Here is a 26,617-nt window from a genome sequence, read left to right as displayed (position 1 = left end):
TGATTTATCAGTAAACGAGGCACTACAGATTGCATATGATATGAATTAGGTGATAACACACAGGTAATAAGTCAGTTACTTGAATTTTAACATATTGACTTGTTCGTATGTCTTACTTACTTCCATAAGGTATGACATTACTTGACAAAAAAATTCTGAAACACGTAACCCGTTATGGGAGTGAGTCAAACGTTGATTGCCATTTAACTTTTAATATGTACAGTTAAAGTAATTAGCACACTGTTAAGTTTTTTTTTCTTATATAAAAGGCTGCCCTTATGGACCCAATATATATAAAAATGGTGGTTAAATCTCTTCTCTTCCATCATTAAACTAAATTCTCAATAACACCACATGGAGGCAGACATAGTTGGGTCCACCCAGCCAATAAACTAATATGGTTCTATGTGTTGTATCTTTCTCCCCCTTTACAAGTTACGTGTGCTATAAGAAGAAGTTCAATAGTAAACAAAGGCCCACATAATGGATATAATTGAGATGTGTCATCAGATTCATCATTACAAGATATAGAGCAGGTAGTTGGAGTAAACCCTTTATTGAACATTTCTCACTTGATAAAAATAATTTAATTTCGAAACCAAATATCAATATTATTTTTTTGTTTTGGTTGCAGGAATTGCTTATGGATTCTTACTCTACTGTCAATTCCTGCAATGTGAAGGTGGTAGCCGACTTACGATGGGGAGAAGCATATCTCCCGGATTTGGAACATTCAAGTGAGTACAGACTCACAACCCTCCCACCTGACCCAATCGGATACATTAATAATCTAAAGAAGACATTACACGAGAAGGAGCACGAGATTTTCTCAATCAACCAGGACAAGCACCTATTGGAGGAACACAACAAGTCAGTCAAAGAGAAGATATTGTAGTTGGAGGCAAAGCTTGGTGAGAAGACAAACAAGCTACAAGAATTGATCCATGATGCAGTGTACTCATATGAGGAGTGGAATATCGTATATGAACGACTTTCGCAAGTGATCCACCACCTGATGGAGGAGCCTATAAATCGATACCAAGAATACCTAGAGCAAAGAGTAAATAACTTTGTCGGCCATGAGGTGTCCATGGATAATGGAAGGGGATAACCACAAATATTATCTACCTCGGGACGATTACTTTTTTAAAATTGAGGTAATTAGAAATACTTGGTAATCTTATTGTTGTTTGTTAACTCCTTGCTTTAAGTTAGATGTTCTAACTAAGTTATTGTAAATTATAAATTAGTCTACAACATGGAGTTTTATGACTACTATAGGTCGGTCTTGAAGTGGTCAGAGTACGATAATGAGCTATATTTTTTATTAGGAAGACAAAAATTAGATTTTGGCTAGGTCATAACTTATTGAAGATGAGATTTTTTTTTAGAAATTAAATTTTTTTTTTTGAGTAGTTCATTTGCCACCTTACCTTGTACTGTTCCAATTCGTAGCACATATCAATACATTAGGAGGCTATTGTAGTAGTGGGTGGACCTAACACAAAATAACAAGGGTTTTTACTCAATGTCAGGAATATATTTACTCTTCATGGTGTACCTGATTTTGTGGGATACATTGGCAAATCAATGGATTTGGGTGCAAATCTAACATTTTCATATTCTTCTGTGGGGGCCACCAAAGTGAAGTACAATTGAAGGACAAATCCTTCATACTACACGTTTACCATGTCAAAAAAATTAAAAAATAAGAAATTTTAAGATATCAATTTTGAGTCAGAGATTGAACCCTCAATTTGGTTATATTATTTGGTATAAAATCTTACAAACTCTTGTGTTTCGGATGGAACCAATAATAACTGTTTTTTATTAAATTTCATTATTGTTCATTCATATAACCTTAACTAAAGAAGTGGTTTGTTTTGACTTCAAAAATTAAAATGCAAACATTACCATTATTAAAAGTTAAAGAGACGAATGCCTTGGCATTATAATTTCCAAGAAGTTCCATATTATCATCACATAACCCCAATCTAGGCCATTTCTTCAACTATAGGCATTGTAGGAGTCAAAGGAGGTCACCTATATTGTTAGTTTTTGTTGATGACCTCAATTCAAATATTGTGACATTCTGCTTTATGCTCATTATCCCTCCCAGATTTGTGAAGGAAAAATATGTGCATGAAAGAGTAAATTGTTTGTAAACAAATACTAAAGTAATAAAGTTTTAAATTTGATGGTTGCACCTACGAAATATAGTTAATTTAATGGTAAATGAAAGTAGTGCCAAAATTGTACTAGGCAAGCGGATGGTGGTTAAGTTCAATCAGTTCTTCCTCTTTCTCTTACCCAACTTGGACCAGTGTTTGTCTCTAGCCTTTTTTGTTGATAGCATGGGAGGTACAGCTGAAGCTTTTGGAGGATAACAAGATCGTTCTTTTAAGTCAGGGGATTTCTCAACGCTACTTAAACAAGCTTTATAATAAGTCGATGCGTTATCTTTCACTCCCAATCAAAGCCTATTGGACTCACAGGTCAAGATATCGATTGCAATGTCGAGTCTAGCAGCATCCTCAACTTTCTGCAAAATCAAAACAAGGCGCTGAAAAACTAAAATCTAAAACCGCTATTTTAGGACTTATTTAATAAAGCGTTTATAAAAAATATTAATTAACTAGTAAAAACTTACATAGGACTTCGGGGGTGATTCCCCATCCACAATCCACTCCATAAACTTCATGACAAAAACACCACAGTCATGACCATTTTCTTGCTGAGGTACTTGACCAGAGGGCACTACACTAAAAAGGGAAAAAATGGGACCACCAACACGAGCACTACCCATGGTCGTATGAAGCAACACGTCAAGCTTCTTTAACTATATCAAAGAAGTATAAATAGATTTAATATAATGAAAAACGACATGTCACAACACTATTAGTATACTCAGGAGACACCCATACCAGTTCGCTTAGTATATGTGTCCTGACCCGTGTCCTATATCGACCAGACACTGAGTCCCACACGCTTGCACAACCTTTTTGGCAATGTATAACGGCTAGTATCCAATGATTGTTTTCGACATCCTTCATTGGCACTAGGATCTAACAAGAAGACAATACAACTCAATTAGCCAATTCACTTTGAGAAGGCACTAAGTGGTAAAATAAATCTAATATAACTACCTTCTGCACTTTCTTGAGTAGCATATCAAGATTCACATTGGTACCAAGAAAGGCAATGTTGCCGGTGTCCCAAAAATATGCACCATTATGACATCGCTATTTCAAGTTATTTTATTGAAATAATTTTTTAAATTCAAAACAAAAAAATGGAATATTGAACCCAGGAAATTCAAATTTGTATTACAACATACCAGGCCGGGCCAATAGGTTGGGAAAATCAAAGTTTGAGCATCGTCATCTATTACACCATCAGGGTTGTCTCTATATCTTAATACACACCCAAAAGCATCAATAATCTGCAAAGCAGTATGAAGTGTCAAATATTTTTCTCAACTTCTTCATATTGAAGAAAAAAAGATTTGGGCAATGTGCTACAAGATCATAATTTTGTTACTTCAACAAAGGTGAACTTTAAATAGAACAATATTTACCTTCATGTCCACCTCAGCTTCAGGTCTAAGGCTTCTGAAGTACCACCGCTCCAACTGTCCCATTACATTATCGACCAACACGTCTCTGAAAATTATTGACTTCATTAATGAACAAAAGTGTCCTAACATGATTGAAACAAAGGAAAAATGGTGATGTCAGTAGCCAAAAAAATTATTCACATAAGAATTTATCACCTACCGCAACGACAAACTAAAGTCAAATAGGAAAAGTCCAAGTTCGAACTTGGACTGTGGTAGGACTACTTTCAAATTGAATGCACCAATCTGCCTGCCTTTGCTTTTGTTATACTTAAGAATCATATCCTGAAATGATTTGTCCATTTTGCAAAGCTCTTTGTCTCTCCTTAAAATAGTAGGATCGATCTTCACGTTGTCATCATCCTCTATTTCGTGAATAACAGGAGTGTCTGTGGTACCATACACACTGGCTTCGTTCTGGTATAACTTCAAAACTCAAAATACCCAAGTCCTCCTTCTCCTTCTCCTTCCCTTCCACGCGAAATTTAGAAGCATCATCTTCCAAACCAATCTCATTCTCAACATCTATCTTCTCATTCCCTGAACATGATAGTACACCATCAACGTTCTGGATAGCATTGTAAGGCCCAACATCAACATTGTACTTGTCTGAGGGTAAAACAGTTTGTTCATAATCATTGAAATCATTTTCTATTGCCCCTTTTTCCCTCTCGATATTAGAAATTGAACCCTTTCTATAAGAATCTTCAAACTCATTTCGACGACCTATGCCACACTCCAAAAGCATTGGGTCAATTGTCATCTTATGCTGGCTCAACTTTGTTTTCTCATGCAAGTAAATGGTTGGCTCGATTAGGTCTTTAGTCAACTTCCCAAACTGCACACACTTAGCAGCCTTTTCCTTGCTAATATGGGGGGAAGCATTCCCGGGAACCATTGAACCTATCGCAATATTGAAACTTTGATGTAATCGTTCAAATCCTTTGTCAAAATACAATTTCATCTCCTCTTTAAAATTGTCAATTTGAATGACGTGATGATTTGGAGTACTCAAACTTTGTTGTAAGCGTTGCAATCCCATTTCCAGTTCAATCTTCATCTCCTCTTTAAATTTATCCATTTCATTCTCCTTAGCAAACAATTTCTTCTCCAAAGATTCAACAATTACACACAAAGACGATATCGTGGCGGGTAACTTCAATTGATCGACCCCTTCTTGCAATTCTAACATGGGGATCTGAAAAAAAATTACATAATATTATTAACTCCGACATATTATAGACTTCGCCATCATAACAACAAAGAAAAAAATGACTAAATTTTAACCCATGCTTACTGTATTCGACTCAAACCCCCCTTCCTCTTCAACCCACTCAAGCAAAGCCTTGGTATTATCGTCACACCAAACACCAATAGGGCATAGGGACCTATCTACGTACCCTTCCTTCCAAATAATATGGTGACAGTAAAATACCTACAAAATGCAAAGACATACAAAATTATTATGCACCATTCACCAATGCCAACATTATTGCAAAAAACTAAAAAGAAAAAAGTACCTGTAAAAAATACACGCATCCTCCAATGAACTTGGATGCTTTGCCATGATACCGGCTTATGCTTTTCCATAGATGCGTATATGCCATTGATGCCCAATTAACACGACAAATAGCGGCAACGTCAGTTAAGGACATTATAGGACCCTCAACCTCTCGAGCAACATGGAGAGACGTATTAGGCAGCAAAAAAACACTAACCAAAAATAACAAAAATTGCCGAACAAAGGACATGTCGGCCAATTCACGACGCCTCAATTTCTCCTCCAACAAACTAACAGTATTCTTCTCACCTTTATTGTAAAAAGGTTGTTCAACAGGCTTACCATGTCTTTGTAAATCTTCGACACCATCATTAACACCCATGGTAGCACTAAAAACTTTACTGTCCAGTTTGAAGTGCTTCCCATGAACATCCAAACATCCATCATCTACGTTGAACCTACTCAACAACCAAAATATAAGATTTCTTCTCAAATTACAATCTTTCAACCCTAATAGTGCCCCGAATCCCAACTCTTTCAGCATCTCTTTTTGACCCCCATTCATATGGGAAATAAGGCTGAAGATCCTATGAGGAGAGCATCTATAGTCTAATTTATCAGGTTCAGCCATTTTGAAATCCACTTTAGAAGAAAATGTTCACCTGCCATTAAAATAATAAAAGAGAACACAATGATATATGGCAACAATATTCTTTTCAATTAATGGGGAAAAAAAATAAATACACAAAGTACCAATGATCTACAGTGGAAATTAATTCAAACTCAGGTACTGCAATTGGTTATCATTAACTTGTGTATATATATTTCAAACATTGAAAAATATAACAACTATGGCAATCAAATATTTAATTTCAATCTCACGTAATACTTACTAATATACAAGTAATCAACTAATAGATTCTTACAGACAAACACAGTCCTTCTCAAGTAACAATGACTAGTGTACAAGTAACCAGTCCACTTCGCTAGATAACAAGGTTGAAAATAAAAGTAATAGATTAATATAGACAAATACAGTCATTCAACTATATCAATGCTTCATTCCATGAAATCCCACAAGTAAGAACGACTAGATGTTTTTAAATCCTACAAGTAAGACTCAGTCCAGTTTAAATCATACAAAAGTTCATAGTACTGAAAGTGTACAGTTTGAGGTGGAGCGTAATGGAAAACTTGAAGAAGAACAAACTAGAAGTTGGTTACTTGGAGAGGAGGAACCAGATAAAGAGCAGCAAAGAACTGATAGCTATTGGTTAGCACGTGATAGAAGCAGAAGAGAGATTAAGCCTCCTGAAAGATATGGATATGCATATTTAATTGCATTCTCTTTGATTGCTGTAAGTGAAGTGCTAGAAGAATAATCAAGAAGTTTGAAGGTAGCTTTAGCTAGTAAGGAGGGGCATCAATGGCTTAAGGCTATGAATGAAGAAATAAAGTCCCTTCATGACAACCATAATTGGGACTTGATTGTAAACCCTACGAACTTTAGAATAGAAAGCTGCAAGTGGATTTTCAAAAGGAAGGAATGGATTCCTGGAGTTGAACCAGCTCAGTTTAAACCAAGACTTATTGCTTGTGGCTTCACTAAAAAAAGAGGGTATCGATTTTAATGATGTTTTTTCACCTGTGGTTAATCATAGATCAATATGAATTATTTTGGCAATGGTAGCAGAATTTAATCTACAATTGGAACAGATGGAAGTAAAAACTGCATTCTTATTTGGTGAGCTTGATGAAAACATTTTAATGGCTCAACCTGAAGGATTTAAGGTCAGGGGAAAAGAAGATCATGTATGCAAGTTAAATAAGTCCTTATATGGATTAAACCAATCCCTTAGATAGTGGAATAGGAGATTTGATGACTTCATCACCAAAATCAGGTTTCAAAGAAGCAGGTATGATAATTGTGTATATTTCAAGTTACTTTCTAACAATGATTTTATTATATTACTGTTATATGTTGATGATATTCTAATAACAAGTAATAGTAAGTATGAGATAGAAAAGGTAAAAGAAAATCTAAGAAGGGAATTTGAGATGAAGGATCTTGGAGCTGCAAAGAAGATCCTGGAATTGAGATTAGCCGAGATAGGGAAAGGAAACTACTGTATTTGTCTCAGGAAATATATCTCAAGAAGATCCTTAAGTAGTTTGGTATGTTTAATTCCAAACCTGTAATAACTCCAATATCTCAGCAGTATAAACTGAGTGTGTATCAAGCACCAAAGACCAATGAAGATAAGGGATATATGGATAGTATACCATATGCAAATATTGTGGGATCTCTAATGTATGCTATGGTTTGTACTCGTCCAGACATAGCTTATGCAGTGAGTATTGTCAGTAGATTTATGTCAAATCCTGGAAACTCTCATTGGCAAGCTCTAAAGTGGATTCTTAGGTATATCAAAGGATCACTTGGAAGAGTTTTACTTTATGGTGGAGCTACAGAGAAGAACAGAACAACTGTTATTGAAGGGTTTGTCGACTCGGACTATGCTGCCTGTCTTGATACAAGGAAGTCACTCACTAGCTATGTTTTTACTACTTTTGGCACTGCTATCAGCTGGAAAGCAAACTTGCAAAAGGTTGTAGCCTTATCTACCACTGAGGCATAACACATGGCACTCACCAAAGTTGTTAAGGAAGCTCTATGGTTAGGAGGCATTGCTAGAGAATTGAAGCTGCAAAACCAAGTCATCACAGTTTATTGTGATAACCAAAGTGCCATTCACCTGTCCAACAACCAAGTCTATCATGAAAGGACAAACCAGGTACACATTAAACTACACTTTGTCAGGGAAGTTATAGCTCGTGGATCAATTATAGTTCAGAAGAATTCTATTGATCATAACCCTTCAGATATGATCACCAAACTTCTTCCAAGCAGTAAGTTCTTTCACTACTTGGATCTGATTCAGCTGAAAGGAGATTAAGCCCTTTAGGGGGCTTGAAGTGCAGTCACTAAATCTGGAAGTGTTACTGATCCAAGGTGGAGATTTGTACTTATTTGGCTCACTCAACATTCTGTTATAACACCCTTCTATCATTTGTAAATCTTTTTTGACAGTTTATAGTCAGTTGCTATTACTATATATATAGCTTTTATTGTATAGTCCAGCAACAGAGAAAAAACTTGTAATTTGAGACATTCTATACTAGAAGAGAGAGTAGTGACATCTGTACTCAAATAAAGTTGAAGATCAAGTTCTAATAAAAGTGACTGCCCCTGGATGTAGGTTACAGTTGTCTTGCCTCTAATTCCAACCACGTAAAAGATTGTGTTTTGCATTGTGTTTTTCCACCTCTGTTTTACTGATTGGTTTGTGAGTTATTGTGACTTTTAACTTGGTTGTTTAGTTGTGATTCTTGGAGGTTGGTTTTCTGTGGTGAAGTTCTTAATTGAGCCCTACAATCTTAGCATTACCGAACTCCGAAAATGCATCTCAAACTTTACAACTCAAAAAATTTCATAAATTGAACCAATGCCCACTGCAAATTTCACTAATTTCTACATTTCAAGAAAAAAAATTGCCCGAATAAATTCCAAACATCAGAAGTTTCATAAATACCCAAACTCAACTTTCATGCAAATATCTTAACTAGTAATTACAAAAAGAGGATTTTTGCCAAAAAAACAAAACAACACTGAGAGAGATAACAACTTACCAGTAACAGAACACCTCTTTTCTCCAACTCCGACACTGCAAAAGCCGAAACTCACGTAGCCGAACACTTTAAACAGTCGGTAACCACGCTCCACCCACAACCCACTCCAACGATATAGCAATGGCAGAAAGAACCAGGACGTTACTCAGTAATACTCGGTTGAAGAGGAAGAAGTTTTTTTTTTTTTTTTTTCTTGTTTGCTTAAGGGTAAATGGCAATCGATACCCAGTTAAAGAGGGGTTCCTAAGGGTATATGTGTATTTTTGTATCATTAAATCAACACATTCAAATCCAACCATTCACTCTAAAAACTAACATATCCTATGGCTAATAATCAATGTTAGACTAAGTCCTGAAAATGTGAACGGAGGGATTAAAGAAGTCCCCTTAAAAAAAAAGGAAAGTTTTGAACTAAAAATAGAATTAGAGATTGTTTTAATCAATGTAGGGGCTGATTCATGCTAAGATTTCAAATTTTCATGTAGATGGTGTTTGCTTTTTAGGTAAACCTGTCGAAACAATACATTTTCTTGGATTTATGTAAACAAATGATTATATATAGTCCATACGTGATTACTTAATTTACACAGTCTTCATTGAGTAGAAAATCAATGCTTTACTCAAATCTAACATTCAAAACAAATATCACAAAAAGAAATGATATTTTTAAGCCAATATATTACTTTTAACCGAGCTCATTGGCAGTTTTCTCTCAGTTATTGCTAGCTTGTCCCTAAGTTACAGCATTTTCCCCACTGCAAGAACAAAGTTCAGCATATTAGAAATGAAGCAAACCATGTATCAAACTCAAGCCAACTCAATTTTACAACAACAAAATATGATCTTGATTTGGCTCACCTGATAAGTTTCTATTTGCTCATCCACTCTTGGTTTCTATTTTGAAGATCATTGATCATGGAGGTTTTGCAAAGCCAACCAAAACAGACCTCTCAGCTTTCAAGTAAAGCTGCTTCCCTTTGGTTTTGTAAGACAATCCAAGGCTTTGCAATCTGCCTGCAACAAAGCACAACAAAGTTTCAGCCCCAATAGTTGCTTGTTCACTCTTCTTCCTCCTTCAATATGAAGCCACCATTACTTGTTTATAGACACATAAAGTACCTCTTGTCGGGCAAGCTAAAAGCACGGCCTGCATAAGGGCAAGAACAGCTTCAATTGGAGGCATATGATCATTCTCCTGAGCAGCATGAACCCTTCCAGTAATAGCTTCGGTGGGAAGCTGAGCTGCAATAGAAGCCTTCTTCATGTCATTGATTTCCTTTATGTCTAGATTTTGCTAAATATTTTGTATTGCTTTGATGAAATCAATTTAACTAAGAGTGAAAAAAGAAAAACTTTCAATGGTTAAGAACCTGCAGAGACAGACCATTGTTGGGAATCCATGACTTGTTGAGTCCTTTGAGCAGAAAAATTCCATCTCTGATCAAGCAAAATATTTCCATCCTGAAATTCATTGCCAGCCCAATAGTCTGAGAGTTATCTCAGATCACAGCCTACTCATTCTTTGTCAGAACCGCTTGGTACCAGTATGTGATGGAATCCACACACGGCTCTTGGTAAAAGGCACATTATTTGAAATCAAAGTCCTTTCTTTCTCATTTCATCGTACAAACCCAAAACAGCAGCTTCATTTTCCTCCCTACGATAACCTCTAATCAGAATATCGTAGACAGCCTTGTCAGGAGAGACTTTCCGTTTTAACATATCATCAAAAACCTGTTTTGCCTCAATCATTAGCCCCTTGTTCGCTAAACCAAAAATTAAGGAGCTATAAGTGAACAAATCAGGTTCAACACCTTCCTGGACCATTTTATTCTTAAGCATAAAAGCCTCTACTAATTTTCCCTGTTTGCAAAGCCCAGCAATCCAAGAAGTGTACACATACTTGTCTGGAACAAACCCTGCCTCTAACATCTCCCTGGCAACTGTCTCAACTTCCCCCAGCTGCCCTTCTTTGCACATCCCATCAATAAGCACTGTATATGAGATTTCATTGGCTTTTTCCGGGAAAAAATACCCTCTAGCGTCCTGAAGATGCCCGTGCTTGCATAACCCATCCATTAACGTTGAAAGAGTTACAGTGTCCGGTTCAAAACCCCTGACCAATAAGTCTTGGTACACCTCCAAAGCAGCCTTTAAATTGCCAGCTTTGAAATGTGCGTCCATAATGGTCGTTAACATGATCTTATCTGGAGACAGTCCACTCTCAACCATAGTTCTCAGAACCTCGGATACTTTATCTAACATACCGTTCTTACAAAATCCCCATATTATTACCTCATAGGTGGTGATATCAAGCCTAATACATTGACCCCGCATTTTATTTATATACTTCATGGCAACATCCGTGTTCCCTTCTGTGAAATACCCGTCTATTATTGAAGTGTAAACAGCTGAGTTAGGCTTAACCCCATCTTCCAACATCTTAGAAAACAATGACTCTGCTTTTTCCAACTTTCCTTGTTTGCAAAGGCCATCAATTAGTGCAGTGTAAGTAACAACATTAGGCAGAACTGAGAATCCTTTCATTTCCACAAACAGCTTAAGAGCAACATCCACCTTTCCACCCTTACAATAGCCATCAATCAAAGAAGTAAAAGCAACAAAATTAGGGGACACCCCAACACTCACCATTTCATCAAACACTTTAGAACCCATACCAAAATCCCCTTTTTTACAGAACATATCAACCCAAGTACTGTAAGTAACCACATTAGGCAAACAACATTTCCACATCAAACCCATGTACACAAAAAATTCTTTCTCCATTTTCAGCTTAGAAAATGTATTAAACATTATATTGAAAGTAACCAAATCAGGTCTACACTGGCCTAAACACATCCTATTCACACTGAAGCAAGCTTGTTCGATATCAGAATTCTTACAGTACCCATCAATCAATGTATTGTAAGTGACAACATCCGGCACAGACCCGAATCTGGGCATTGAATTTACGACATTTTCAGCGAAACTAAAGTGACCCAACTTGCAGAGAAAAGAGAGAACGGAATTGAAGGAAGATGGGTGAGGAACATACCCTTTGGAAAGCAAGTGGGAGAGGATTTTAAGTGAAAGTTCACCACAGTTGGAGCTGGTGAGGCGGTGGAGAAGCTTGTTGCAGGTAAAAGGAGTTGGAAACTTTGAGGCCCTTCGCAGGTGAGCGAAGGAGTGGAGGGTTTCTCTCACCATGCATTTACAAGGGATTCGCTGTAGTTTTAAGGGTTTAAGCCTCCTAACCCCTTTACACCGCAAAACCCATTTGGATTTGGACATTAATTTCAAGATTTTAACGTGTTACTATTATTTGGGTCTAAAAAAATAGGACAACTTTCACCACTTCTCTTTTTCTTTTGTAGGGTGTATACCTTTTTTTCGTGGTTTTTTTTATTACTTTTTTAGACTTTGTGTTTTATAAAATTTATTTTTTGACTCTATATTTTATAAAATAGTTGAAATAGACTTGTAAACTCAATTTTAATAGAGAAAAAATTGAATATAACAACACAATTTTTAAGCAGAATAATTTTATTTGTGTTCTGAATTGTTAGTTTGGTGGATTATTTGTAATTTCAATTGAGAAAACTTTGACCAGAATCGGGTTTAGGATTCCATTTGAACAATTTTACAAAACATAGGGTCCAAAAAATAATTTGTCAAAATACATAGTCCAAACAGGTAATGAGACAAAATACAGGTCCAAAAAAATATAAATTTTTTTTTTTATTAAAACACATAGTTTTACCCATTTTTTTATATTAAAAACACATAGTTTACGTCCACTATATAATTTTTTTTAACAATGAATATTTCATTGAAAATAAATAAAGTGCAATACATTCAATAAAAATGATGGAAAGTCTTCCATTGATACAAGTTTACCATCTACATGAGCGCATGCCGAAATATGAGTGCATACGGGTAGGGTTTTTAGTTTTCGGGTTCGGGTTTTGCGGGTTTCGGGTGGAGGAAAGTGGTACCGAATCTGGTCAGAAATTTTTAGGTTTTATGGTGATTTCCGATTTCGGGTTTCGGGTGGGATTTGTCTAAAAATGAGCTTTAGGCCAAAAATGGGCCTTGTAAAAAAAAAATTAAAAATACTTTTTTTTACACTTTTTTAATTTTATTTTGGTGTTGTTTGGTAACACTTAAAAAAATAATTTTTTATTTAATTAATTAAAATTTGATAATTAAATATAAAATATGTTTGGTAACTCTATTTTTATTTATTATTTTTTAAAATTTTAATTAAAATTTATTAAATTTTGAAAATAGAATTTTTTCACTTTTTCTTTTTTTTCTTCTTTTATTCAAATCAACACCTCATATTGTTAAACAAAAAATAAAAATAAAAGTTATCAAACACATTTATTATTTTTTGTTTTTAAAAACAAAAAACAAAAATAGTTACCAAATATATTTTTATTTTTTAAAAATAAAGAAACAAAAATAAAATAATATTTCCATTTTTGTGTTTAAAAAATTCAAAAACAAAATTTTTACCAAACGGGTCCTTTACTTTTCACATATTTTTTAAAATTTTGTTATTAGTTTAGTAATGTTGATTTTTTACAAATTGGGTCTTGGTATTTTTTTTTTAAAAAAACATTAATTTTTTCGATTTTTTTTTAATTATGTTCGGGTGTAACTCGAGTGTCCTTAATTTCAAAACCCGAACTTGACCCGAACCATGTCGAGTTCGGACCAAATTTCACCCGAATTCAACGGGGTTTTGCAAAAGGTCAGGTTTTCGGGTTACGGGTTTTTCAAATTTTTCGGATCAAATATTCACCCCTATGCCAAAATAAAAATTTCAAAGATATCCTAGCTTTAAAATTAATTAATTTTAAAGTAATATAAAATAAAACTTGCATAATAATCAAGTCAACAAGATAGATAAAATTGTGGTCAAAATATGGTAGTATGTCTTTTTCCTACAAATATTTTTTTTTACTAAAATGCTGGATATTTGGCTCTATTTTTTAAGGCTTTTATAGCTTGTGTTGAAGCTTTCGCGTGGGGTAGACCTCTCACCTCATTACAACCCATGTCCGGGTGTCAATCTTGATCTTATAGTTGTTTCCTTGTCCAACTGTTTCATATCATATGTCACATTCCAAATCAAAACAATTTATAAACATTGATGGTTGGTCTATTACGAGTGTTTGAAATCTAAACACAGAAGAAATAAAAATCTTTATAATTTTCAGAAAAGAGAAGACAATAAAAAGGCATTGTTATTTTCAGAAATCTCTCTATTGTCTTGACATTGAGAATCACCATAAAGAATATAATGAAACTACAGCGTGTATAACTCTAGTACCAATTTATAATCAAAGATAAGAAGAATACATATCAATTAACAACACAACCATTAAAAAAAAAAGATCTTATCTGCATCTGATTACAAGAATATTAACAAACCCTGAACCACCAACAAATCACACTAACTGCAATTACAAAATATAAAAAAGAGGAGACCAAAAGCCAATAAAACTACCTATACAACAATCACACTTTCACTCAAGAAACCTGACAAAAGGTTAGTAAGTTCGTAGTAGTAGTAGTAATAGTAGTAATAGTAGTCATCAATCACCTTCCTTCCCTCTCTCTCTCTCTCTTTTACACCACTTTTCTTTGCTGATCTCCCTAAAGCAGCAGCCAAGTGGAGTAAAAATAACATAACATTCTAAGTCAGAAGCATACCGACTTTCTTGCTCAGATGTTGCTCTCCTTTGGGTTTTTCATTTTTTTTTGTTTTTTGTTTTTTTTTTTTTGGTTGGTCTTTTGCCCAAGTTTGGTGAATGCAGCAGGATCATCGGCACGCCGGGGCTACAATCTTATCATCAATCATAAGAAACAAAAAGAAGAGGTAAAGAAACAGAAATGGAGTGAGAAACAAGGCCTATCCGGATTTACTTCTTATCTGCCTCTGCCTGTAGGACTTGTTGTCATTGGGTGCTGCGTGTTAATCCTCCTCTTCCCATACTTCTGCATGGGTACGAAGAATGTCAGCTTGTGGAAGAACATTATCAAAACTAAGCAACAAGTAGCATGTTCAATGAAATGACCATTGAAGCTTCACTTACTTAACATGGTATACATGGAAGTTTTGTAGTTATTTCAAAAGAATGAAAACTCACAAATTGATATAAGATAAAGTTTAAGGAAAGATGGAAGAGATTAAGTACCTTCCAGCAAGCAACGTGCTGTTGACAGAGGGTTTAGGATTACCAAATCTCTTGGCTCTATGTTCATGATCTTTCTCGACACGCATGGCAGCTACCTCCTTCTCCATGGCAGCGACTTCACGTCTCATCTTCTTTGCCTCAACCTCCATAGCTTTGGTTAATGTATCTACCTTCTTAGCTAACATCTAAATGACAGAAAATAAATTTAACCCAAGTGGACGCTTAGAATCACAGGACACAAAAAAATTAACAGATACAAGATACCAACCTCAATAGCATCATCTTTATCTTTCAGGCTTTGATCTTTTTCGTGACCAGATTTTCTCAATGCTACAACCTCTTTCTGCAGCAAATCATATAAAATGCCTGGGACACTATCCTCAGAATCTACTGATGAGAACTCTGTTGGCTTATCATCTGAAGTTCCCTTCCAGGTATTAGGTGATTCACCATCCTTGGTAGCATCACATGACTGGTTGAATGAGAAATTGGGGCCACCATTTAAAAGGACCTTACCCCTGTCCAATGATCTTGTACCGCCATCAAATGATTTTGACGTCCCTTTAGCATGCTTCAGCACAGAGCAAGTGCTAGACGATAAGGATCTCAAACTTGGCGTTCTCTTGGATAAAAATCCATTAGAAGTTAATTTTGAAATATTATCAGCCCCACCAAGGGACTGACGGCGAGAAGAGCCATTACTTGCACTCCTTCCATCAGCTGAACCAATTTTGCTACTGTTAGAAGTTCCTCGCAAACTTTCCTCAAGCACCTTCAGTCGCATATGGAACTTTTCCTGGAAAGATAACGAGAACAATGTTTTAGTCAATTTAATAATCAAGATAAATTTACCACGAATAGAAATGAACCAGAACATTACTTTCAATTGAGCTTCAGACTTGGCAGCTCGCTCAGCTATAGCAAGCTTGTCCCTAAGTTGTTGCATTTCCCCCTGCAATAATCGAGTTTGGCAATTTCAGAATTGAAGCAGAAGCCAAAATATGGTTGCTGAGGGAATATTAAGTACTGCCACTGAAAGAAAATGAATTAGAAGCGATATTTACCTGCAAGAATCTTCGTTCTTCAAGCCATTGTTTTACGGGCATCACTTTGTCATTGGCATCCTTCCATTCATTTGCTACCACTACAGCCACTCTATTTGCTGTTACCCTGGCACGAGCCAGCTCTCGGTCAAGAGTTTTCCGTTCCTCCTGAGGAAATATAGATAAACTTGTAAATTGAAGCCATCACTATTGGCATAAAATGTAGGCAGAAAATACATCATTTAAAATAAAAGATTGGGCTAGAAATATGTTTAAGCATTACATTCATCTCTTGCACTTTCCGCTGATAATCCCTCACAGCGTTTGCAGCTGCACCACCAGCAAGAACAGCCTCTTCCAACTCCCTTACAGTCTGTGTAAGCTTTTCAACTTCTGCCACCTTTTGTCTATGCATTTTATCTAAAATTTTATTTTCTTCCTAATAAACACAAGCAAAAAACATCAAACTCTGTCCAACTTGCACACTGTCTTAATTAATAATGCAGAAATCGAATTGTGATCTTGATTTGGCTCACCTGACAAATTTCTATTTGTTTCATTAACTCTTGGTTTTTATTTTGGAGATCATCCACCATAGAGGCCTTAGCCAAGGCAACCTGAACAGTCCTCTCAGCTTCAAGTAAAGCTGCTTCCTTTGATTTTGTAAGACGATCCAAAGCTTTATTATCATCTTGAAGCTTTGCAATCTGCAAGCAACAAAGGACGGCCACAGTTCAGTCCACTAGTTGCTTTTTTTTCTCTATTTCCTCCTTCAATATTGTGTCACCATTATTGTTTAAGAATATATAAAGTACCTCCTGTCGAGCCAGCTTGAGTTCAGCTTCCAGAGGTGCAAGAATGGCTTCAATTGGAGGCATATCATCATCCTTTTGAGCAGCATGAACCCTTCGAAGAGTAGCTTCAGCAGCAAACTGTGCTGCCATGGAAGCTTTCTTCTCATCATTGATTTTCTTTATCTCTAGATTCTGCAAATCGTCTTTAATTAGTTCAATCAAATCAAATTATTCCAGAGTGAAATATTAAAAAACATAAAGCACCAAATTTTTAGTAGTTGATAGAGGTCTTTAATATTACTTTGCTTTCTAGAAGTGACTCTGTTAGCTTCAGCTTCTCATCCACCTTGGACAGTTCGTCCGTGAGCTGCATTAGTCAAAAGATAGAAATTGAAAGTCAGCAACAATCTTGACGAGAAAAAATAAATCTAGAATAATATATGGGACAAGAGTAGTAGAACAATCCTCATCGCATATACTAAATCAAAATTAGAATATCCAACATTCTAAACAATGACCCATTACTAAATGCAATAATCACTTCTAAGTTGGTGCAAGGCAATGCAATAGCTAAAGATCCTTTTCCTTATTAAACTGTAGAGCACTAAACGTATCAACATAAAAGGAAGAACAATGAAGTAACTGAAAAACATGTAAAAACTGTGAGCACAATCCCCAAGAACATCATTGAAAGATGCTGAAAATTTCTATAAAATGCAACAAACATGATACAAGAACACAATTTATGGAAATATAAAATACATGTGCAAGTAAATCCTTAATATTAGAACTTCATTAATTGAATTACTAGCAGTTCCCTAATCAGTTGTGCAATAAAATATAACTGACAAATACCATCAAAATAGACAGGCTCTTAATAACTTTCAAATTCATTTGGGCTACTGAATAACATGCTCCAGCCAATCCAAGACTGACTAAGGACAACCCATGTGAAAATATTCATTTCCGAATTAAAACAGTGTTCCATGAAAAGATAAAGATAATTCATAATCGACTTCGAAATTTTTCTAAGAAACATTTTTGATGCTCTAAACAACACGAGGAAGAGAAGAAGATCCCAAAATTAAAAAATGATGTCACTGGCCGTCAAGAACTTTTACTTGGCCATGATCTACTATTTAAGATAGAGCTGGAAACGGAACCAAGTAATCTTATCATATATTTTAGGTCCTCGCCAGGAAACACAAAAGGCTTTTATCTATGTTCAATATAGCTCATACATCACTGACATTGCCCAAGAAAGAAAGGGAAGATAAAATAAGAAGTATACCCAGAATTTTTCAACATTAATAATAATAATAATCAAATCAACATGTCAATACCCAAAAATAGCTATTTAGTAATGCATTACTGAGAAGAAGAATAATAGTCAAAGATTACCTCTTCAACAGCCTTTTCCTTGAGTCTTTCAGAAAACCTGAGACCCTTGATCTCCGCATGAGCTTTTTCCAACTCACGATCCTTATCTGAAAAAAAAAATTAAAAAAAAAAAACCAGAAAAAAAATCAAAAATCACACCGGAAAATCAAGCAAAACCAGCTCCGAATCTCCGCAGAAATCATTAGATCGAACCGCATTCGTACCTCTGACTTCATTCTCCAGCCGATTGAGCTCAACCTTCACCGGATCCGAGCCGTGCAACAGGTTCATGAACTCGTCCGAGTCGAGACTCGGCCTCATCATTGCGCCTCTCCTCCGCGACGACGAGCTCTTCCCTTCCTTAAACGAGCCCGACACCGCAAGCGACGGTGGAGGAGTCGGAGTACTGGTCGCCGGCGCTGCACCAATGCCGCTAAACTCCCCTCCACCTCCTCCTCCCACTTCGCCGGAAAGCTCCGCCATCTCCGATCTAAACGATTCACACTCTCTCACATCCAAATGCACCTCGGGATCCAAAAATGCTTAGGGTTCCAAGACCTTCCAACTCCAAAAAAATCCAATCCAAAACAAAACCTTCCACAGCAAATACCACAAAACACAAAGCAAAAAACAGTGTGTGCTCTAATGAGAGCTTAAAGAGAAAAAGAAATGGTGAAGCTTTAGAGAGAGAAAGAGAATGGTTTGGGTTCGGTTCCCTTTTGGTTGTTTGTTTCTCTCTCTAGATTGTGATTTAAATCTGGCTGTATAGGCCTCTGGTTATAGAGAGAGAAATAGAGTTTGAAAATAGTTTATAGTAATGACTTGAATTATTTAACTATCTGAACTATATATATATATAAATATTTATTTATTTATTTAAGTAGAGCTTTGCTGTTAAGCAGACACTGGTGGTGAGCTTCTTACTCTGTTCTTTCTCTCTCTAAAAATATGTATTTATAGAGAGAGAAAGTTGTGAAGTCCTCATAATATTAATACTACAAACTTACTTAACTAATCAAGTCATACTGCTACTGTTTTATTTTTTATTTTATTTTTAATAATAATAATTTACTTTTTAAAGATTTTTTAAAAAAAAAATTAATTCATAAAGAAAAGATAAGCGTAATGCGCACACTCACGCAAAGAGAAGAATAGAGCAGAGCAGGGAATGGGTGGTGGGGTGCGCAGTGCGCATATGTGCGCTTGGGCTTTTGAACCACTTCGGTTCCCGACATCTCTCGTGTTGATGTACACTTGGGCTTTGGATCACCGATGACTTAAAATTAAGTAATTAAATAAAAATATAAACAAATAAAAATTATTTTTATTTATATTAATTAAATAAACTTGTTGTTGTAGTAGTGGGTCTGTTGTTGTATTTATTTCCTTAATTTTTTATACTTTGTTTTTCAGTATTTGTTTGTATTTACACCATAATAATACTTTCTTCCAGTACTTGTAATTGCTGTATGTATATTTTTTATTTTATTTTTGCTTGTGACTATTTTAAATAAAAAATAAAAAAATATCTAGGAATGTAAGAGAATTATTGGGTTACTACTAAAAAAATATGTACTACTTTATTAATATATATATTACAATGTTATGCAATTTAGTCCATCATGAGAATTTAATTTATTATTAGAATTTGAGAATTTTTTTAAATACACTTTTTTATTTTTACTTTTTGATTGTCCTTATTTTTTTTTCTTTAAAAAATAAACATTTAAGTTTTAAAAAATATGATTTTTAAAGTTTCATAATTACAAATAATTACAAATATACGGTGTTTAGGAAAAAATAAATTGAAAACAACTTATTGGACAAACTAAACATCAACTCAAAAAATCATAAAAACAATATGAAAAAAAAAAAAAACAATGTGAAAACAACTTGAAAACAATAAAAAAAAAAGACAAAACCATAAAAAAGTAAAAATTTCATTAAAACCATAAAATTGAAAATAATAAAAAATGTTTAACAGTAAAAATATAATTATTTAATAAAAATTAGTATTTTATGTAAAAAAACTCTTAAAATTATCCTATAAAAATTAAATATAAATACCTTTTTCTTTTAAATTTTCGTATTTATTCATAGTTTACCTTACTACTTTTGAATAATGAATTAGCTCTGTTTGTTCATTATTGGACTCTGAGAAAAATTATTTTTATTATTTTCATTTACAAAATAAGAAATAAACCTTTTTAGACATGCTTGTTTGCATGGCGGATTTAAAGTAAGAATTACTTGTTTTGGGAAATTTTCTTTTAACTCTAAACTATATCTTTTGGTGAGAGATTAATATTTTTTTTTATCATTTAAAAAAAACTAGAAAAAAAGAAGGAACAATTAGTGCTCTGAATATGTGGATATTGCTCGTAAAAGGGTATTTTCTTATATTCCTTTTTTTGCCAAATTAATGCTGATTTTGGATGAGGTTAAATCAAGAACATTTTGTATGTTAGTCATAATTATGAAAACTAGTAATAATTATATAGCATATCCGAATCTAAAGTTTATTATAAAAATCTAAAACTTGATGATGACAATTAACATAAAGAAAAAAAAAACTAAAAATTCTAAATGCTTCAATTTGATTATCACTTATCAGCTAGGCCTTAATAAGGAATAGTGCAACTATCCAATCCGTCCATATTTGGTTAGATTAATCCGCCAAATAGATCTTTAATATTTTTTTTGTTTTCAAATAATTAAATTTGTTAAACTAAAGTATACACATTTTATGCTTAAAAATATTATTCTAAATTTATGGTTAAAAATATAGAATTTGATTCTTTTTATATATTTTTTAAAATATATAATTTATATAATAAGGTTTATACTTTTTTTAGACTCTGTGTTTTGCCCATTATCTGTTTTGACTATGTATTTTGACAAATTACTTTTTGGACCCTATGTTTTATAAAATGGTTCAAATAAAACCTAAAACCGATTTTACTCAAAGTTTTCGCAACTAAAATCACAAATAATTTACCAAACTGACAATTCAGAACAAAAATAAATTCATTCTGCTTAAAAATTTGTTATTATATTCATTTTTTTCATCAAAATTGAGTTTAGAAGTCTATTTGAACAATTTTACAAAATATAGGTCCTAAAATGATTTTTTTAAAACACAAAATCCAAACAAATAATCGGAAAAAATATAGAGTCCAAAAAAGTATAAACCCTATATAATATATATATAAATTTATTCAGTTTATTCGAGTCAGATTGGATTCCAACCCGCTCGATTATTAGATTTGGTGGTTTGAATTTTCGTTGGATTATTCAGATTGCATTTTTTATTAGTTTTTTCAGTTTGGGTTGGGTGTGTTATTTAGGTTGGATGGTTTGTAAATTTTTTTGAACAATCTTATTGTGGTGAGTGTTCGAATGCATGGAGGACAATAGTTGAGCTTAAGTATTCACATAAACTTCTTGGGAGTTTTGCAATAAATGGATATAACAATTATGTCACTCTCTTTGGCCTTTGTTGTCATTTGCTCAAACTAATGATTTATCATTTTAGTTTATCATAGAGTTGTTGTCCTAGATTTGGTTTTTAGTTTTTATTATTTCTTACATAAAATTATCAAGTCTTACTTTTTTTTTTTAATGGTAAATGATTAGGAAATTTTATAGAATATCAAAAAGTATTTTGTTCTTTACCCATTTCCTTTAATCAATTATTTATATATAAACATTTTTTTAAAATTAACGTAATTATCATCATTAATTTTTTATTAGCAATAAAATTATATATCCAAGCATACCATTCTCAACACAAACACATCTAGATTTTAAAGTATTATTTGCATAATATTAAGATTCATTTTTTTTAATAATTTAATAGCCATGGATAGAAATGAAAAAAAAAATCCATCTCTCTATCCCTCTATTTCTTCTCGTATAAGTCTTTCTCTACCTTTCCCTTAATGGAATTCAAAGCACAAGACGACTCCAACTGAGCTTCTTTTTGGTTGAAATATGGTACCTTAACTTTTTTATTTATTTTTTTAAATGAATGTACCCATCAAACTAAAAAATAAATTAGTATTATAAATAAAAATTTAACATATTTTTATTTTTACAAATATGAAAGATAATTTTTTTTTTCTAATCAAATAACTATTTTCAGTTGAATATTATTTATATTTATTTGTTCTCGTTAAAAAAGATAAAAATGATTAAATATGAAACTTTTATTTTATTTTAGTATAATAATGTAGCAAATTTTTATAGTAGGGGCTTTAAAAAGAGTATTGTGTTTTAAACTCGTGAAAATAATTTTCAGCGCTATTTTTTTTATGATCGTGTATGTTGTAGTTATTTAGAGCTTTCTACAAATTTTTATAAAATTTCGAATAATTTACAGTACTAAAAACTAGTTTAAAAACAGGTTGTTACACGCGTGATTAATTTTTTTATATGCGTAGAAAATAGCATGTTTAAATCTAGTTTTCGACACTGTAAATTATTCGGAATTTTCTGAAAATTTGCAGGATGCTTTAAATAACTACAATATACACAATCATAAAAAAAATTGCCAAAAATTATTCACGGATTGAGAAAATAAAAAAATCCCACTGAAGCTCTTATTGAAGCCCTACATAGAATCCTTAATTGTTTGAAAATAATTATTTATGAAAGAGTATTTTGAAAAAGTACCAAACAAAAATAAAAAAGTGATTTACAACGTTGTTGTTTACTCCTCTCCATGATTGACTCTATTGTCATCATTATCTTTATTCTTTTCAATTTTTTTATATATTATATTACTAAAATTATACATTCACATTATAGATTCACCTAACGTTTAAAATTTACTAATACTTTTAATACTCATAGTTTTTCTTCATAAACCTACTATTAATATTAATATAACATTGTCATTACTTTTTCTCACTCACTCATTTTTCTCTTAAAACACATCAATTATAGAAATTTTTACATAAAATACTAATTTTCGTTAAAAAATTACATTTTTACGGTCGATTTTTTTTTAATTTTACGATTTTAAAAAAAAATTTATATCTGTACAATTTTATCTTTTTTCTTTTTTTGTGTTGTTTTCAACTTGTTTTTAAATTTTTTTTTTGTTGATGTTTAGTTGTTATGATATACATATTATTTTTGTTATTTTTTAGTTTTTTTTGTTGGTCCAGTAAGTTGTTTTTCATAAAAAAAAAACGTATTTTCGTAATTATGAAACTTTAAAAATTGTATTTTTGAAAACTTGAGTGCATATTTAAAAAAAAACTAAAAAAAAATGTATATTTAAGAAAAAATCTCTTAATTATATTATTCTATAAGTTTTTTGTTAAAAAAAACATTATGAAAATCTCATATTGTCTTTCCTTTTCTGTGTTTTTTTCTTTCAATTCTCCATCTTTAATATTCTGGAGCTAAAACACACCGAATTAATATAGTTAACATTGAGGAAAATACCAGTTTGGCCTCTGTATTTTTTCCAAATACGTGATTGGCTCATGTGTTTTGTTAAATGACAATTTAGACCATGTGTTTTACAAAATAGATTAAAATAGTAACTTATACGTAATTTTTGTCAAAAAGATATTCAAATATAATATTTTATTCTCAGCTCCTCGACCACTTTCTTCGCTTCTTTGAATCCAGCGCATCACTAACAACCTGAGAATTAATCTTATAATTGAAAATATTTTGACCAAAATTGAATCTAGGATACTATTTTGATCTATTTTGTAAAACACAATGTCTGGAATGTTATTTAACAAAACACAAAAGTCGATTGCATATTTAGAAAAAACAAAGTAGCCAAAATGATATATTTCTGTAACAAACATATATTTCTCTCGAATGCAAGGGACCAAGAATTTCTTGTCTCATTATATATATATATCACAATTCAAATTAATATAACACTCTTACCTTAGGCTATGAGATATATAACACTTTTACATAAATCTCTACTATACTAATTGAAATTCGAACAATATAATCCTATATATATTTTTGAAAGGGATAGATTATTGTTATTTTGAACAAAACGTGTAAATCTTAAATTTGCACCAAAAATAGATAGATGATAAAGAAGAGGAGAGTATTTGGAGAAAAAATATTTTAGTTCAAATTTATTTATTTTTAAATAAAGTATTTTTTCTTGACACATTTGGTATTTGTATCTATAGCATATTGAGTAACTATCGAATGTGTCAAAAGAAAGTAATTCTTTTTTCGGATAAAAATTTAATTTTTAAAATAACATAAACAAATTATATTTTGCTAAATTTGGGTCTTTTTTAATAAGTTCATAAGGAAAAAAAAAACAAAAAAAAAAAGAAGGTTTGGTAAACATAAGGGAATGAATAAATTAAAATTGAACTAACTATTTAATATGTAAATGATACACTGCAGTTTGTTTTTAAATAGTAAAAAAACACATAAATCATTGAAAAGATAAATATTCCTCTCATCATTATCTTTAGATTCTTTACCATTCATTACAGCCTTTTATAGAATCTAATTCTTTACAAATTTATATACAAAATTTTTATCGATATTTTGATGTTCATATTAGTTTTGTATATATATTTAAAAAGTAATTAATTGGTAAATAAATAAAAAATAATCTTAGACTGTGCGAATAACAAATAACCTTTAAAACCAATATTTTTGTAAAATTAATAAATCAATTAACAAATTACCCAAAACTAATAAAATTTTATTCATTTGTCACTACCTGGTATCACTCTGTTTTCATTTTTATCTGTATTATTTATTTTGAATTAAAACTTTATAATATTATTTTCAAGTGTGTATCATGGGCTATTTTGAAGGAATTTGACTTTACCACTACACTAAGATCATTCCCAGCAACTTCTTTACTCTTTCCTTTATTACATCACTAAAATTTTAATTTTTATATTTTACATCAAAATTGTATAGTACACCATATATCAATTTCTTTATATATTTATTTATATCATTAAATATTTTTATTAATAAAAATAAAAAAAAAACTAATAGATTTGGAGAGAGAAAAAATGAAAAGTGAATAAAAAAAATAAGAAAAATGTTTGAAGGAGCTCTAAAAATTCTAAAAAATATAGAAGAACTTCAAAATAAAGAATTAATTTAAAGGAAATGATAGAGGTGAATTTAATTAAGTTTCTTCAAATTTTTACAATAGCTCATTTAAAGGAGCTACTGTGAGTGCTCTAATGGAGTCACTCGTGGCAGTAAACCTATATATATTTATATATTTTTTCTTTTAAAAGAATTTAATAAATGGCTATCTCTCCCCATGTGCTTTCGTGCTTCATTGTCATAATTAAAAAATATATAGGATATAAAAATAAAATAAAAATCAAAGACATTAGGGATAACTTTTGTAAATGTTAGCCAAAACTAGAGCATATGAATAACCATCAATTAAATTGTTGAATATGTATTAGATGAAAGGCTATATGTGATTATTTTGACTAGTTATTAATGAAAAATATGGCATATAAATATAAAAGAGGACAAATATAAAATATATTGTTCTATTTAATTAACATCTCAATCTTTCTCTTTTCTCTTTAATTTTTCTTTTTTGAAAGTAAACAATAAAAAATAAAAAATTATACATATTTATTAGAGTATGATGTCTCACATGGAATAAGTGTAAGAATATAGACTTATTCATAAGAACATGAGTAACTTCACTAATCACCAATTAATTTTTAGATGGAACTTTATGATTTTTGTCATGGTATCATGAGTTAATTCCATAGCGTGCATTTGATCCACACCAATCCAAAGAGGCAATAAGGCTATTGATATCCAAATAGTAAGCTAAGCGATACAAGATTCGCACTGAGCAAAAATACATTTGAGATCTAATAAAATAAGCGAGTTGATAAATGACCACTTGTGATCAGGTGATTCAAGATTGGTAAGCAAAAAATCGCCACCATCTTGAAGGGATATTGGAGTATGATGTCCCACATGAAATAAATGTAAAAATATTGAGTCATTAATAAAAACATTGATAATCTACTAATCACCAATTAATTTTTAGATGAACAATATTCTTTAAGTATCATCTAACATGTAATAAGAATGTAATTCTTTTTAACCAGTAATGAATAAGAGTCTATTTATTATTAAAACAAACAATAATAATAATTAAATATCTCCAAATAGTTATTTTAACACCGCAATGCAATCTTTTTCATCAACAAGTAAAATAAATCACATACAAAAACTTAATTAATTTTGTTCCATAAGATTATGAAGTTAATTGTGACATTTTATATTTTAGAGAAGGATTTACTAAATAGCCTATAATTTAATTAAGAGGCCTAAAATCTGTTGAAGAATTATTGTGTGTTATTGGATGTATAGTATTTTGACTG

At 32.3% G+C, this 26,617-nt stretch overlaps 3 protein-coding genes across 8 annotated transcripts; all 3 read right to left on the bottom strand.

Annotated features, from left to right (window-relative positions):
• Positions 1-2,004: 2,004 nt before the first annotated feature.
• LOC133820923 (uncharacterized) lies at positions 2,005-5,049 on the bottom strand. Of its 2 annotated transcripts, XM_062253487.1 has the most exons (7): positions 4,914-5,049; positions 3,777-4,814; positions 3,578-3,662; positions 3,338-3,442; positions 2,925-3,065; positions 2,651-2,839; positions 2,005-2,542 (listed from the first exon to the last, which is right to left on the bottom strand). In XM_062253487.1, exons 2-7 carry the CDS (start codon positions 3,917-3,919, stop codon positions 2,474-2,476), a joined length of 732 nt encoding a protein of 243 aa, XP_062109471.1. In that variant the 5' UTR covers positions 3,920-4,814; positions 4,914-5,049; the 3' UTR covers positions 2,005-2,473. The 2 variants fall into 2 exon arrangements, with proteins under 2 accessions (XP_062109471.1, XP_062109470.1); XM_062253486.1 differs by lacking the exons at positions 2,005-2,542; positions 2,651-2,839; positions 2,925-3,065; positions 3,338-3,442; positions 3,578-3,662 and having other exon boundaries at positions 3,918-4,814; positions 4,914-5,043.
• A 4,180-nt stretch (positions 5,050-9,229) lies between these two features.
• LOC133822039 (pentatricopeptide repeat-containing protein At2g01740) lies at positions 9,230-12,066 on the bottom strand. 5 transcript variants are annotated; one of them, XM_062254242.1, is made up of 5 exons: positions 11,863-12,066; positions 10,192-11,763; positions 9,927-10,049; positions 9,666-9,821; positions 9,240-9,562 (listed from the first exon to the last, which is right to left on the bottom strand). In XM_062254242.1, the coding sequence occupies exons 1-2, from the start codon at positions 12,012-12,014 to the stop codon at positions 10,404-10,406; spliced, it is 1,512 nt and encodes a 503-aa protein (XP_062110226.1). In that variant the 5' UTR covers positions 12,015-12,066; the 3' UTR covers positions 9,240-9,562; positions 9,666-9,821; positions 9,927-10,049; positions 10,192-10,403. The 5 variants fall into 5 exon arrangements, with proteins under 5 accessions (XP_062110224.1, XP_062110223.1, XP_062110225.1 ...); XM_062254240.1 differs by having other exon boundaries at positions 9,230-9,562; positions 9,927-10,062; positions 10,192-12,066; XM_062254239.1 differs by having other exon boundaries at positions 9,239-9,562; positions 10,178-12,066.
• Positions 12,067-14,196: 2,130 nt separating this feature from the next.
• LOC133822038 (microtubule-associated protein 70-1) lies at positions 14,197-19,092 on the bottom strand. Its single transcript, XM_062254237.1, has 11 exons — positions 18,455-19,092; positions 18,252-18,337; positions 17,152-17,217; positions 16,872-17,042; positions 16,593-16,763; positions 16,340-16,495; positions 16,078-16,224; positions 15,894-15,965; positions 15,282-15,809; positions 15,014-15,198; positions 14,197-14,813 (listed from the first exon to the last, which is right to left on the bottom strand). Exons 1-11 carry the CDS (start codon positions 18,711-18,713, stop codon positions 14,774-14,776), a joined length of 1,881 nt encoding a protein of 626 aa, XP_062110221.1. The 5' UTR covers positions 18,714-19,092; the 3' UTR covers positions 14,197-14,773.
• Positions 19,093-26,617: the final 7,525 nt, after the last annotated feature.

This window comes from Humulus lupulus, chromosome 3 (genome assembly GCF_963169125.1).
Source record: "Humulus lupulus chromosome 3, drHumLupu1.1, whole genome shotgun sequence".
In the NCBI taxonomy this organism is placed as follows: Eukaryota; Viridiplantae; Streptophyta; class Magnoliopsida; order Rosales; family Cannabaceae; genus Humulus; species Humulus lupulus.
Note: the sequence above shows the minus strand (reverse complement) of the source record. Positions and strands in the feature narration are given on the sequence as shown.

Coding starts and splice junctions, on each gene's coding strand:
- LOC133822039 (XM_062254240.1), bottom strand. CDS start 12,014: ATGGTGAGAGAAACCCTCCACTCCTTCGCTCACCTGCGAAGGGCCTCA.
- LOC133820923 (XM_062253486.1), bottom strand. CDS start 4,808: ATGTTAGAATTGCAAGAAGGGGTCGATCAATTGAAGTTACCCGCCACG.
- LOC133822038 (XM_062254237.1), bottom strand. CDS start 18,713: ATGGCGGAGCTTTCCGGCGAAGTGGGAGGAGGAGGTGGAGGGGAGTTT. Junction 18,338..18,454: donor GCTGGAGAATGAAGTCAGAG/GTACGAATGCGG, acceptor TTTTTTTTTCAG/ATAAGGATCGTGAGTTGGAA. Junction 14,814..15,013: donor AGCACGTTGCTTGCTGGAAG/GTACTTAATCTC, acceptor GTACCCATGCAG/AAGTATGGGAAGAGGAGGAT.